A 14,402-nucleotide genomic window follows, 5' to 3' on the forward strand; every position below is an offset into this window, starting at 1 on the left:
GATTTGGTGAACTACACCTTCAGATAATTAGAAGCCATTAACGAAGACTTTGGAATCCAAGTGCTTGAATAATTTATCCAGCATAATTTATCAAAATCTGTTTACGGCCTGGAAATCACAGGCTGGAACTCGACCTCGTAGATTTCCAGCTCTCCCTTCCCTTCAACAAGTTTTGGAATATCACCAAGAACAGCTTGGCGATTCCATGCTCTTTGTCGAGCTTTTGTGTTCTTCCATGTTACCATCGACATCCACGGCCTCTCTGGTCCTTTTCCATGGCGCTCTTCGTCCAACGCATCATCGGTGCACCAGCCACTGACAATACTGGAGGGTGCATCTTTAGGCTTGAGGAGATCCGTTTTCACAGTCTGAGAAACCCAGGAAAGATCGTCTTGGAACCCTTGGGTCAATGATCCTGCAGGGAAGAAAGCAAGAGAGACATCGGTTATTTGATCCTTGAGCTCAATCAGAGGCGCAATGCCAACTCCTTCTTCATAGGTTGTATGAAACAAAACGATCGGTCCAGCAATAATCTGATTAAAATCATCTATGAAAGCTTGATAATACGGAGCGGCTATGAAATTGAGATGAGATTGAAGATCATCCCAATCTTGGACTGTTATTTGTGATTTCATGTAATTTTTCATCGAGCCACTCACCAACAATGCCTACCATCATACTAGGGTCCTTTTTATCCAAACCCCATATCATGCGTTGGAATCCAGGCTGTTGCATTACAGTCTCGTTCGCCCTGTTGAGTATTTTGGCTGCGTCGCTATTCTCAACTCGTGGATCGGCACCCTTCACTAGGGGAACGATGGTCACTTCGGTCACAGGGGCAGTCATCTTCGAGTTTAATGCTGATTAAACGCAGCTTGAGGTAAATTGGTGATAAGAATATAGATATCGAAGAAAATGATTACAATTTCTATGGAAACTGGGAGGATTTGCTCTATCTATATACTGAAGTAAACCCAGCCAGGCAATCGGGCTGCATGGAGTTTCCATAGTTCTCGGGTTAGTCTCCTGTATAAGTGTTGAATAGTAGACCTAGGCCAGTAGATAATCAACCACCAGCCAATGGTTTAAATACAGTCACCAGATTGCTAGCCGATTTACACAGCCTTTATCCCATTAGTGTTAGCCTTGCAGCAAGGAATTGGCAGTGTCAAGCCATTATCATTGAATCGCACAAAAGAGGCAATTGTACCACCCCAATGTGTACAATCATGCAAGTCATTGAACTTTACTCTATGTGGCCGTGCCCTTCCTGCATCTAGAATTGGATATCTACGAGAGGTGTCTTACTTTGGCGAATATCGACTTGTTGTGCTCCCTCGTCATGAAGGCAGCTACATATGTTGTGCAGCAATGCTACGTCATTGATAACTTTACAAATATGGTCTCATCGCACAGCTGAATCTGCGGCTAGGAGAATGTATTTGATGTAGACATGGCTATAATTCGTCACTTCGGAAAGAGGAGAAATGATATGCAGAAATTCGGTAGGGCTTGCAGTATAGCGTCAATCACATGCAGGTATAGGCCGGAGATATAGGCTGATGGGGTAATTGTGCTAGGATGACGTTGTGACGATCAATTCATTGACCCGATCTCGGAATGAAGCTCGCCATTACATGCCCAATTAGGATGACATTACATTCATCCAATCGTTACCAAGCAGAACCGACAGCTACCAATCATATACCTTGATTTCAGGGAAGTACATCATCGCTGTAGACTTTCCAGTTCGACCGTCCAATTCCAAAGTTGCCAGGGCTTGCATATCCTGTTGGGGTAATTCCTTGAATACAAGATTCTCCTGTTGATGCTGTGGGGAGCAGCTTCTAAATATCGGCAGTGTAGATCGTTGAGCTGCCCAGCTGAGCAAGACTTGAGTGGCAGTCATGCCGTTCTTGGTTGCGATTTGTTGGACTGTTTCGTCTCTTAACAGAGTCGTTCCATAAGGCTTGAACGGCTCAGGCGGGAAGACTCCATACTCGTATTTGATAGAAGCAAATGGACTGTACGCCATGACCAGGATGTTGTGCTCCAGTGAGAAGTCAACCAGTCGCTGATTGGGAAACCAGGGGTGGCATTCAATCTGGTTGCATGAAAGTGGGACTTCATCGTCATCATCACTCTGAACACTGAGGATCTCTTGCATATGTTCAACGTCGAAGTTCAAAACTCCAACCGATCGGGATTTCCCACATCGGACTAAGGCCTTCATCGCATTCCATGTCGGAATGATACTACCTTTACCCCCATTCAGTGCAGCGACAGCTGCTGGACAATGTTCCAGATCTGGAATGAAATTACCCTGATCATCAGCTGCACAGCCTTGGTCCCTCATGGTCGTCCCTTCGTTTATCCACGCCTTACGGAGATCGCCGGTCGGCTTGACTGCGACAGGATGGTGGATGAGGAATAAATCAACATAATCGATCTTCATCCGCTGGAGCGCCAGGTCCAACGCAACCTCCACATTTTGGGGAGCGCAAAAGTTGACCCACAGCTTTTGAGTGACGAATATCTCTTCGCGTGGGATGCCGGACTGGCGAATCGCCTCGCCAATTTCGACATCTGCCTGGGATTGTAACACTCATAAGAATGGGAATACCAGAGACTCGAGTGGTCGACATACATTGTATTCCCAAGCACAGTCAAGATGACGACATCCCGCTTGAATAGCTGTGCGAATGATCTGGATTGCTTGCTGCGGATCACCTTGGGAATACAGTAAGTAGCTGAACTCCGAGCAAATCTCAATCGGCACTCAATGTCATACCATTCGATTCCCAAGCATCTAAGGTAAATGTGCCAAATGCAGGCGAGGGAACCTCAATTTGCTTGCGGCCTCTGATTTTCATTGGCAACGACTTGAACGTCATTTTGTGTGTCTTTCGTACCTGGTCAGCGATACAGAAGGTACTTGTTCTTCTTGGCATTAAACCTACCGAAGTAGAAACGCGGTTCGAAGCGCAAGGAGAAATGTCTCTGTGAAGCCTCAAGTCTGGATTTTGAGAGGATATATAGAGCGAATATATAGACCTCAGGCAATATTTCAAATACCCTCCTGAGCCTTGATATGGTTGATCGAAAGCAAAAAGAGCACTGACAAGCTCCAAGTGCTGAAAGTAAAGCAAAGATGTGAGGTTTAATCGAGTTACTCAAGTAGTTAATCTGCAAAGGATACAAGCAGATGCTTGATGCAAGTACAGGGGCGGAGAGGACCGTTGCAGGGATCTAGACGGTAATGAGCAAGGAATATGTGAGTGTATCTAGGGTTACCTGAAGTAATTTCCCGTGTGGATTCCTTTTTCGGTGGAAGATGAGTAGTTATCTCTCTTTCTACATCTGATCTGCTTCGGTGTCCTGGATCTAGATTCAAGTCGGTACAACATCACCTCGGGAGTATTTAGATTCTAATGTTGAGAAACAGAGACGAATGCTGCAGTATAACTTCGGGTTTTAGGTGGAACTGAAAGCAACAGTGCAGCCAGCTCAATCAAACAGCACTATGCAGGCCATTATAAAACATTGGTGCTTTCCGCTAACCGTCATATCCAGAATCGTTTCTCGTCATTTTGTCCTACAAAATCCCCTCGGATTCCATAGATCCAATACCAGAGATCCTCCACCTCGCCCTTTCTGGTCGCTACATACAATCCCCCTGTCTGAGGTCTGTCATATGTTACTATCGACTGTGGCAAAGCCTCGTGAGCTAAATCAAATGTTGCTGGTGGACTTTCAAAAATTCCTCTCCCTTAAACTGAAAATCTGAAAAAATCGCCAAGGCCTAGAATTCAATTCGTTAGAACGGGGAGCTTCTAGCCTGAACAGAGAAACGAACCTGCGTCAATTTGTACTGGCCCGCACCTTGGCCACTTCGAGAGTATTCCAGACGATAGGTGCTCTCGTCGTCCACATACGAGGGATAGTCGCTACTATCAGTAATATAGTTATCATGAAACAAAGATTGACTCTCATTCAAGCACTTACAACCAGTGCCCTTTTGAAGATTTTTTAGGTCACCAGTCGTGATAGTCAACGCATCCACACCAGCCAACTGTAGGATCTCGTCAAGCGAGATCATAGCACATGCTTTGACTTTTGTGCTCATTGACCGTTTCTTGTAAAACTGCTGTGCCTGAACGCACATACTAAGAAGAGGATTTGTGTCCGAGTATCTATAACTGGTGAGATAAAGGAGACTGGGACTAGATATTAAAGAGACCCGACTTACTTCTCATCGAAAAACACTTTGACTTCATGTACGAAAGGTGAAATAGAAACACAACCGGCCTCGCCGGCCAAGACGGCTTGTTCCATTGTAAACACCGTGGTTGCTAGAGTCTTTATCCCGCAACGTTTCAATTCTCGACATGCCTGGAGACCTTCCCATGTGGCGGCCACCTTCACTACCAACCGATCAGTGTCGAAGGCCGGATCTAGCATATCACAGATTCTGTGTAATCCTAACCCCGGATTCTTGTCAGCGGACCTTTCTTGTGTTGTTGATAGGCAACGTACGCTTTCCAGTCTCCACAACCTTCTCCTTGTGGTACGAATAGCACGGATTTGCCATCACATGCACGGCGCCAGTGATATTGGGAATAACAAGGAAAGCCAGCCGAATTGCCTTACGAATTGAAGTTCAAGTCATTGAAGTGGCAGTATACTGTTCTCGTGCTTAACATGACTTCAAATGCCAGCTCCTCCAGCCTCAGAGCCGGAAATTCAGACTTGAATTTTGCGCTGAAAACAAGGACTTCTTTCACCAGGTCATCGTGGCGCGGTTTTATCATCTCTGAGTATATCTCGGCCTGTTGAAAGAATGACCCAATTAGTCAAATTCTCTGTTGTCATTTTCGAGACGCAATGCACGTACTTGATTTGATGTTGCATCGACACATCCTGGAATTTCCGCCGACGCTGATGGAATTTGAGATATTAGCGTATGGCACCGAAACTAAAAGGTAGGATAAAATCGAGCATATTTCCATACTATCAACGTCAAAGGTATCGACATCTATCTGACTCTTTGAGCGCAGGTACTGAAGCAGGTTGATCTGGCATTCGTGCATTTTCGAGCTTGACAAGGTTCTTAGGTAAATATGGTATATCTCAACAGTTCAAAAATAGCTAGTAGACCTTTGAAGGTTCATAATTTGTTGATTCCCTTGTAAGGCAGATCTCTTTTATAGTCTTCAAGCGTGGGGCTACTTGGAGTGTTGGGCTATGGGTAACTCAAGGTCATGCAGGGTAACATATGCTCTCGCAGCTACTACAAATACTCCTTATTCAGGACTATACTTCGATGGCGTACTTTTAGGCAACATAGTTACTGTGTTATTTGATTATTACAGGGGCCCGCCAAAGTATTGGAGATACCGCCATGCCTAGCTTTTGCATGAAGCCAACATCTATATAAACTTTATCATACTTGCTCTGTTACTCGATCTCGTACTCAATAAGGTCATATCTTAAGAGGCCGAGAGCGGAGTACTACTGTATGACCTCGGATCTCAGGTGAAACCGAGAGAGACAGTGTCAAAAGCCAATCACCTAACCATATTCAGACCAGAGAGGCAATCTCAACTACCCACCATGATTCAGAATCCCCCGGATTTGCCTGAGTTTACAATTGAACAATTCGGTTTGCTATACTAATCTCCCTGCCTCAGTTCTGTCGTCTATCACCAGTGAGTCTGAGTAGCATCAATGTATAAATGCAATATCAATGTCCATTTGCAAGCTCAACCTCCGGTTACTTTAACCGGGTATAGTGTGTGCTACATTAGCCACAAGTTGGAAAGCCTTCGAAGCTTCAGCTTCGATAATTTGTCTACTGATCATGTGCTTGAAAAATGGGTATCAAGTACATACTAAATAAATAGAGGCTAAAAATGAATATATGAGAAAATCAAGCACGTTGACGTGCACATGCTAGTGGCGATTGTGCAGCGTCGTCATTCAGGCAACAAGAGGAGATGCCCAATGTTTTTATGGAGGTAGATGACAGTGTATTTCATGAACGTCAGCGTGGAACGTATTACAATGCACCGTTAGGTTGATGCAGCCCCAGGAGAGCTATCAAAGCAACTCTCATTGCAAACAAGGGTGAAGTAGATAGAAAACAAGTCTCTATGTTATTGGATGACGACACATTTCTTCACTATATAGACTTAGAGACTGCTTCCCTTGGCCTGTGTTCCAGATTTGCTGTCCGGATTTCACCATGCCATCCTCTCTTCTCTGTGCGAGGAAACTTGACGCAAGCCTGGTGAGGCACGTTGGGCTTGCTCCGCTTTTCAAGGCGCAGGCCCGGCTTCATGGCCCAGTGACAGCCATTGAATATGGAGAATACGCTATTTCATATGAGGAATTGCACCTCGAAGCCCTTCAGCTCGCGCAACTGATTCGACTGCGAGCGCCGGAGCCAGGAACTCCAATTGCGATTGCCATCCCCCGGGGAGTCAACCATATTTTAGCGCAAATTGCCATCTCTTATGCCGGGGGAACGTGTGTCCCCTTAGACATAAAGCAACCGGACGCCTTTCTCCGGAAACTGATCAAGAATCTGGATGTAAAGCTGGCTCTGGTGGACGGCAAAAACTGGAGTCGAGCCCTTGAGACCGACAATATGCTTATAGACCATACGCTAAAGCCTCAGATATCCGATGAAGATTTTGAGGTGTCCTCCAATGGGCCATCGAGCTGCTCGCATATCCTCCACACGTCAGGTACGACAGGAGACCCCAAAGCTGCCCAGATTCTAGCCGGTGGAATCATCAACTTGGCATTCAGCTCAACAGCACCGTTCCAAGACGGCCAGCGCCTTGCTCACATTGGCAATACTGTTTTCGACGTCACCCTGTTCGAAATCTGGGTGTGCTTGTTGAGAGGTGGGACCTTGGTGGTCTATCCACATGAGACAGTCATAGACCCCGTTCTATTCTCACGGTGTCTCCAGATGGACCGAATTGAGGCCGTTTTTGTCACAACCGCGTTACTAAACACGATTGTCAGCACCTGTCCGGGATCATTTTCTACTATCCACACCCTGGCGACAGGAGGCGAACCGATCAACGTCCCGGTGATCCGAAAGATATTTGACAACGGGCCCCCGAAGAGAGTAGTCCACATATATGGGCCGACAGAATGCACTGTGTTTCTCATCTCGCACGACATCACTGTAGCCGATATTCACAGTGGTCAAATTCCCCTCGGAAGGCCAGTTGACAATTGCCAGGTTTTCATTGTCGACGAAAATCTCAGTCCAGTTCCAATGGGCAGCGAGGGTGAGCTGGTAGTAGCCGGTGCAGCAGTGAGCGCAGGGTATTGTAGGAATCCCCTAGCCAACGCCAATTCGTTTATAAATCCTCCACATCTTCCACTGAAAGGGCTCGCGATGGGATTCCCGCGTCATGCTTACAGGACAGGTGATATCGTGCGCATGGACGAGTCTGGTTTATGCTATTTTGTCGGCCGCCGGGATAGACAAGTCAAGATACGGGGCCACCGCATTGAGCTAGAGGGTCTCGAGAATATCATCTTAAGAACCAATCTCGCGTCCGCAGCAGCGGTTGTCAAGATTGAGCCAAAGGATACCAACACAGAGCCGATACTGGTTGCCTATGTTGTACCGGAGTGCATTCACGTCGACCGGGAGGCCGTATCACGGGCATTCATCAACCACGCTCCCCATCTTCTCGTGCCTCGCATTGAGTTCATCGCAAAGTTTCCTTTAGGAACGACAGGGAAGTGCGATCGAAAGAAGCTTGAGCAGCTGTATATGGAGAAGATGAGGGTCGCGCGTGAGAGTCAACTGCACTTGAATGGAAACGCTGACTCCGTGGAAACGTGTTTGGAGCAGCTCTGGCTCGAGATACTGGGGTATCCGTTAAACCGTCTGAGTTCTTCCGATGATTTCTTCTATCTGGGCGGGACCTCACTGCAAGTCGCATATCTGATCGGCCGAATTCGATCATTGCTAGGAATTGAGCTGCGGTCCGCAGCTTTATATGACAATTCTACGCTAGGCCAGCTCGCGCAGCTGGTGCAAAAGCTGAAGAATGGAGCAGCTTTGCCGAATGCAGTGGAGGATCAAAGTGTCCTAACTCAGGATTCGTTGCTGGGTCAAGATCTTCAGGTCAGTCCCGATCCAGCCATCGACTGGCTCGATGCTTCAGAAGGCCGAGTATTCCTCACCGGAGCCACTGGATTTGTTGGCGCCTTTCTTCTCGCAGCACTGCTCTCTATGCCACAAGTCGCCAAAGTTGCATGTCTTGTTCGCGCCCGGGACACATCCGCAGCTGATCTACGCATCAAGAAAACATTAGAGAAATACAAACTGCGTGGTTCCCAGGAAGGCAAGATCATTGCGATCACCGGCGATCTGTCACTCCCGCACCTCGGCCTTCTGCAAGAACAGTACGATCACTATGCAACCTGGGCGAATGTGGTCTTCCATTTGGGGGCACTAGTCAGTTACGTGCAGCCGTACTCCCGTCATCGAGCAGCCAATGTCTTGGGGACCCTAGAGCTACTAAGATTTGCCAATCACTCCCGGCCAAAACGACTGATTTACTCCTCAAGCATCGCCGCGTATGGCCCAACGGGATTTGTCCAAGGAACCAAGACTGTCCCAGAGAATGAGAAGCCACTAGGCCACATCAAGGCCTTACAGTATGACACGGGATATTCTCAAAGCCAATTCGTGGCGGAAAACGTAGTCTGGAATGCCATTCGTAATGGTTCGCCAGTGATTATCATCCGTCTCGGATATGTTCTGGGCCACAGTCAGACGGGAAGAGGAAACCCAAGTGACTTCGTCGGCTGTCTCATGTCGTCCTGTATTCAGCTGGGCCATTACCCAATTGTATCGGGGCAACGCAAAGCCTTTGCGTCGGTGAATCGCGTGGTGGATGCGATGCTGCGAATCGCTGCCTTCGAAGAGAACGTAGGACAAGCTTATAATTTGATCCAACCGGAACCCATAGATCTTCAGAAAGCTTTTGACCTAATAAGCGGGCAATGCTCTCGCCCACTGCAAGGCGTCTCATTTTCCCGCTGGCTGGAAATGTTTGCTGACGACGCGACGAACCCGCTGCATCCCTTCCTTCCGCTATTCCAGGAGGAGATATGGGGAACCCACACCCGTTGGGGGGTCCAGGAGAATGCGCCTCGTTTTGAGATTGATAACACTCTCCGGGCTCTTCATGATAGCCCGGACCTGCTTGCGTGGATGCCGGCGCTGGATTTGCTTCGAAAGTACATTCCCGAGTGGTCTGCGGCTTCAAGCAATCTTTGAAGGACACAATGCACTATTCTTTTAAACAAAACGAGCATAAAACGCACATGGTCCTCCATGGGAGAGCGGTTCCCCTGGGTAGACTCTCTAAATAGATTATATTCTTTGTTCTAGCAAATTCCGGCCCCGGTGGCCGCACTACTCTCCTGAATCATGTGGCGTCTCTTCTTTTTGACAGCAATCGGAGTCATCGCCACCTTGTCTTCATTGTTGGCCTTCCGCTTTCGATTTGGTACGTCCGAGGGATTTCCCCAGCCTGCTTTCTTATGTTTCACCTCGAGTATTATCTGCGTCTTGTGCTTCTTGTTTCTAGGCTTCGTTCCTTCGGCGTTGTCCTGAGACTCCTGCTCCTCCAACTTTCGTTTTTGGGCTTGCATTCTGTCTGGAGAGTTCTTCTGCTTCTCGGTTTGGGTGCTTTCGGCTTTCTTCCGTCTCTTCTGCTCGTTGCGCTCTTCAGGCTCTTTCTCTGGCCTTGCGGTCTTCCACTGATGGGGCTTGGATTTGACGCCGGTGCACTTTTCTGAAGTCCATATTCTCTTCTTTTGGGGCGTTTTATTCTCAGGTAGCCCTTCCCGGGAAGTTTGGCCAGTGGAGGAACCAATTCCGGATGTGTCGCTCTCTGATTCCACCGAGGTCTCGCTCGCAGATCTGAACGTCACATTCTCGTCGACAATCGGCATATTCCATTCGCTATGTTGGTCCCAGTCTGAATTATTGTATGCTTGGGAAAGGACGTCGTTTCCACACCATTCTGCTCAACATTAGCCATGGGTCATGTTGTCCATGATTCGATCTCACCTTTGTATTGTCGTTCAGTTCTCTCAGCTGAGGCTTTGTGAAGTCAGCAATGTCACACGCTAAAAGAGACAAAGCCATACGTCGCTCCCGCTCCCGTCGTTCAAGTTCTGTCCAAAACCAGGCAGGGGGACGGCTGATATTCTCGATGCAACGATCAGGTATCGCCGGCAATTTGTCCCAAGGTACCTTATCTGACCAATCCTCCCAAAAGAAGCCGTTGGGTAGGCGGTACTCAGCTTTCTTCTGTTTCAGATGAAGCTTCTCTTCACTGCTATCTGGGTTCAGTGAGTAGTACCAGCCAGTCCTGATCAAATATTAGAAACGGTCTACAGCGTAGTCAAGAAATTTCCATAGGAACCAAGGTAAAGACTCACAAATTGACATAATGGTGCGATTCAGCACTTGGATAACAGTGATACCCATGCTTGCAGTACCGTTCCTCCTAGAACAAGGTCAACTGGTGGTCTATCAAAGGCTATTGTCCACTGGCCCTCACCTGGCCATTATATTTGGATTGCACGATGTGATATCTGCCAAAAGACTTATCAAAACACCCGGACAGCTGCCACTCCTGCACCATACGCCGGTTGAGCTGAATACGATTATTATTCTGTGCATTGAATTTCACTGGCATTGACTCACTGGCTCATACGACAATCGATATGTTCTATCGTTGGAAGTCATTTTATATATATTGACTGAATTAAAGGCAGAATAGGTATTTGAAGTCGAAAACCTCCGAACAATCCGATATTCATCACATGGCGTCATGTACTTCCGCTTTTGGACATATAAAAATGCATTGAAACCCACTCTTACAGCCATAATCGGAGAATGAATTGAAGCCGTCTACATAAAATCAATACCTGTTGAACCAATCTGGATCCTCGTCCAGAGGGATATTTTTCATTTCAAATCATCCAACACATACATGTAATCATCACCATACGTGCAGAGAGGTATAGTTCCAAGCCAAAACATCACAAAAGACCCGCAACCCCAGCCCAATGAATCCCTTGTTTCTTTCTCAAACCCATCTTAATCCAAATGCATTCTCCAAAGCCCATCACCAAGATAATGGCCTTCGTCAATGACAACTCCCTTTCCTTTACTCTTAATCTCCTCAGTGCCAACCTTCAACATACCAACCATGCAAATCTCCTCCTTGCCCTCGGCCTTAACACCAACGATCTGCCCAGCCTCAAGCGCATGCTCGGCATCGGGTAGACGGCCTCCGGGGGAAGTGAGACCGGGAGCCATGAGCGTTGCGCCAGAGAGCACGAAGCGGATGGCGCCGCGGTCGATCTGGATTGTCGGGATGGCGGAGGGGTAGGCGTGGATGAGGCGGAGATGGGGGACTGGGGGACCGTCGATAGGTTGGAAGAAGAGGGGAGTTGAGTCTATTGTGTAAAGAGTCACGCGGTCGGGTCTGGGACGGCTTCGGTTAGCTTTCGGGTCGGAGGAATGACATGCGTAGCAGATTCATGTCGAAAGTCGGAGATGACGTTGGTGAAATCGGAAGGTGAGAGATAGGGGAACGGGAACTGTACAGTTTCACGGCTTCCAATGAGGCCTTCTTGGGCATGACATCTTCAATGAAAGGCTCCAAGCCTGGGTATGTCTCCAGCAGCTTCTGACGCAGACCGCGCTGTACTGAGGACTTAACCTTGGACCGGTTGCTTGGGGGGATACTAGATGGAGTAGAGATGTTAGCTGGTGTCATTGATAAGATTTTGTATCAAGAGATATCCCATGGCAGCTGTGTATGTCTTGGTTTGGTGCTGGACAGCTCCTGCGATCTTCGCGGTGCCTCAAAACGGAGGGAGATGTGTGGCTCAATTCGGCACACAGAAGAGACCAATCAGGCCACTGAGCCAGCCGCTGGATTGCTGTAGATTGATTGAATGGATTGGCTTACTCTTTCTTAAACATGTTGCTGGTTGAGGGTATGATGATACGAGAATCAAGCTGTTGATACGCAAGTGGGATGCGCGGGGGACGTGGTCACGTGATTGATAAAGTGCTTTGGATTTTTTTTTCGATTTGATGCTGAACAGCTCAGGATAGAATGAGATGGATGATCTTGCATTATGATTACGAAATGTTGTAGAATCTGGTTTTTAGATATCAAGGCTACTGGCCCATCTACAGAAGGGGACCGGGGAAATATCCTGCAACGAAACATATTTACCCTGGCGAATACAACAAGGTTGATTTGCATCAGGCAAGTCCAATGGACATGTGGAGTACAGATCAAAGAATTTACAGTTGGCAAAAAATATTCACAAGACTCATCCACACTAGTGTATCATTTAAAACTATTGTCTATGTGCATTTAGTGCTTGGCAGCACCGGCCTTGATGAGCATGATATCGCCATCCTCGACGACGTAATCCTTGCCCTTGGTCATGACTTTACCAGCAGCCTTGATGGCATTCTCATCACCGTACTCACGGAGAGCAGCGTAATTGTACACGATAGCCTGAATGAAGGTCTTCTCGAAATCGGTGTGAATGACACCAGCCGCAGCGGGGGCCTTGATGCCCTTACGGATAGTCCATTGACGGACCTCATCCTCACCAGTGGTGAAGAAGCTGCCCAAGTTCATGGACTGACGCATGGTGGTAATGATCTTAGGCAGACCGGACTTGGTGCCCAGGGTCTTGCACTCAGCCTCGGCGGCCGCATCATCGTGCATCAAAGTCAGACGTTCCTCGAACTGAGCAGAGACGGGAAGAATTGGGTCGCCGGGAGAGTTGGTCTTGATCCACTCGAAGACCTTGGGGAGGTACTTGTTCTTCTGGCGGATGTAATCTCTCTCGCTCAGGTTGACAAGGTACACAACGGGCTTGGCAGTGAGCAGGAACAGGGGGTTGATAACTTCGACCTATAACCGATTAGGTTAGCATGAGATTCTCAAGAGTTTGAGTGATGCAATCATGCAGAAGTGGACTCCAAAATTTCAGCTAATAACTTTTATTCTCAAAATGCCCTCGGATTGTGAGTATCCTTTTAATGAGGGCACTCAACGAGCTGGGTTAAATTTCGAGCAGTGCTCTTATTCATCAGGTAAGGAGTTGGTTTGGATGGAAGGGCAGGTAGGGTTGCGAAAGGGGGGAAGTCTTCACATACCTCCTTGGGGCTCCAGTCACCCTTGCGGATGTCATTTCCATCCTTAAGGTACTCAAGGATCTTGGCAGTAGTAGCCTCTTCTTCCTTGAGCTTCTTCATTTCCAGAGACTGGCCTCCACGGCGAGTCTGCTTGCTGAGAAGGTCAAGAGCCTTCTCAACAAACTCAATATCCTTGATGCGGAGCTCCTCGTTGATGATGGTCAGATCACGGCAAGGATCGACGTCACCCTCAACGTGGATGATCTCGGCATCATCGAAGCAGCGAACCACCTGGAAGATGGCATCGACAGCGCGGATGTGAGACAGGAAAGAGTTACCCAGACCGGCTCCGGTCGAGGCACCGCGGGTGAGACCGGCAATATCGTACACGGTCAAGTTGGCGGGAACCCGCGACTTGGGCTTGTAGTGCTCGCAGAGCCAGTCGAACCGCTCATCGGGGACGATAACGCGGGCCTCCTCGGGGTCAATGGTAGCATAGGGGAAATTGGCCGGGTTACCGAGGGAGGACTTAGTGATGGACTGGAAGAGTGTCGACTTGCCGACATTGGCAAGACCAACCTGAAGCCATTGTGTTAGTCAATCATGGTTGAGAAAAGAAGAAGAAAAAAAAAATGAAAGGAAAGGGGGCAAGGGGGTTTAAATAGTTTTTCGGAATTAAAAAGTGGACTGTGCTGTGTGGAAAAAAAGGGAAGAAAAAAGAAAGGGTGGGGGCCTAGCTCACATACGATACCGCTCTTCAAGTTGTTTCCTGGACGGCCCAAGAGGACCTTTTCCTGAACTTGCTGCTTCTTGGGAGGCATTTTATTGGATTTTTTCTTCTTGCTTGAGTAGAAGCGACAGAAGAGAGGTGGGAGGTGGGGGGAAGTTGAAAGGCGGAAGCGGGAACAAGGATGGAGCGCGCCAAATGCAGGACCAGCTGCGGATCGATCGACGATACGAAGGAAGAAGATAGAGGATGTGGACGACGTGATGGCGGTTGCCCACACTGATTGCGGACAAGGTCACGGAACAAAAAGAGAGTATATGAATGCGTGTTCTTTGCTATCAAAAAAGCGAAGTTGATGTTGTTCGCGCCAGATATTGAATTTTCTGCCTGCAGAGCTATACACCGCCCACGTGAAGGTCAAGCCCTGACGACGTCACTGCCCCTGGA

General features: G+C 48.0%; 7 protein-coding genes across 7 annotated transcripts; 1 reads left to right on the plus strand and 6 right to left on the minus strand.

Moving 5' to 3' along the window:
- Window positions 1–101: 101 nt before the first annotated feature.
- Window positions 102–846, minus strand: N7500_008605 (Dimeric alpha-beta barrel; the record flags this gene model as incomplete). The annotated part of the gene is made up of 2 exons (XM_056679749.1): window positions 102–574; window positions 660–846. 2 exons carry the CDS (start codon window positions 844–846, stop codon window positions 102–104), a joined length of 660 nt encoding a protein of 219 aa, XP_056530121.1.
- An 847-nt stretch (window positions 847–1,693) lies between these two features.
- Window positions 1,694–2,894, minus strand: N7500_008606 (aldo/keto reductase family protein; the record flags this gene model as incomplete). Its single annotated transcript, XM_056679750.1, has 3 exons — window positions 1,694–2,590; window positions 2,648–2,730; window positions 2,792–2,894. The coding sequence occupies 3 exons, from the start codon at window positions 2,892–2,894 to the stop codon at window positions 1,694–1,696; spliced, it is 1,083 nt and encodes a 360-aa protein (XP_056530122.1).
- Window positions 2,895–3,727: 833 nt separating this feature from the next.
- On the minus strand, window positions 3,728–5,090 carry N7500_008607 (Aldolase-type TIM barrel; the record flags this gene model as incomplete). The annotated part of the gene is made up of 7 exons (XM_056679751.1): window positions 3,728–3,802; window positions 3,857–4,193; window positions 4,250–4,481; window positions 4,537–4,645; window positions 4,707–4,829; window positions 4,895–4,938; window positions 5,012–5,090. The coding sequence occupies 7 exons, from the start codon at window positions 5,088–5,090 to the stop codon at window positions 3,728–3,730; spliced, it is 999 nt and encodes a 332-aa protein (XP_056530123.1).
- Window positions 5,091–6,244: 1,154 nt separating this feature from the next.
- On the plus strand, window positions 6,245–9,319 carry N7500_008608 (non-ribosomal peptide synthetase; the record flags this gene model as incomplete). Its single annotated transcript, XM_056679752.1, has 1 exon — window positions 6,245–9,319. One exon carries the CDS (start codon window positions 6,245–6,247, stop codon window positions 9,317–9,319), a length of 3,075 nt encoding a protein of 1,024 aa, XP_056530124.1.
- A 110-nt stretch (window positions 9,320–9,429) lies between these two features.
- Window positions 9,430–10,801, minus strand: N7500_008609 (cell envelope integrity TolA family protein; the record flags this gene model as incomplete). Its single annotated transcript, XM_056679753.1, has 6 exons — window positions 9,430–10,070; window positions 10,118–10,150; window positions 10,198–10,421; window positions 10,492–10,559; window positions 10,614–10,709; window positions 10,760–10,801. 6 exons carry the CDS (start codon window positions 10,799–10,801, stop codon window positions 9,430–9,432), a joined length of 1,104 nt encoding a protein of 367 aa, XP_056530125.1.
- Window positions 10,802–11,155: 354 nt separating this feature from the next.
- N7500_008610 (translation machinery-associated protein 20) lies at window positions 11,156–11,840 on the minus strand (the record flags this gene model as incomplete). Its single annotated transcript, XM_056679754.1, has 2 exons — window positions 11,156–11,546; window positions 11,668–11,840. The coding sequence occupies 2 exons, from the start codon at window positions 11,838–11,840 to the stop codon at window positions 11,156–11,158; spliced, it is 564 nt and encodes a 187-aa protein (XP_056530126.1).
- A 612-nt stretch (window positions 11,841–12,452) lies between these two features.
- On the minus strand, window positions 12,453–14,049 carry N7500_008611 (YchF/Obg family ATPase; the record flags this gene model as incomplete). Its single annotated transcript, XM_056679755.1, has 3 exons — window positions 12,453–13,004; window positions 13,250–13,807; window positions 13,975–14,049. The coding sequence occupies 3 exons, from the start codon at window positions 14,047–14,049 to the stop codon at window positions 12,453–12,455; spliced, it is 1,185 nt and encodes a 394-aa protein (XP_056530127.1).
- Window positions 14,050–14,402: the final 353 nt, after the last annotated feature.

The sequence above is a fragment of the Penicillium coprophilum genome (genome assembly GCF_028826855.1).
Source record: "Penicillium coprophilum strain IBT 35676 chromosome Unknown utg000005l_segment0_segment0, whole genome shotgun sequence".
Lineage (NCBI taxonomy): Eukaryota > Fungi > Ascomycota > Eurotiomycetes > Eurotiales > Aspergillaceae > Penicillium > Penicillium coprophilum.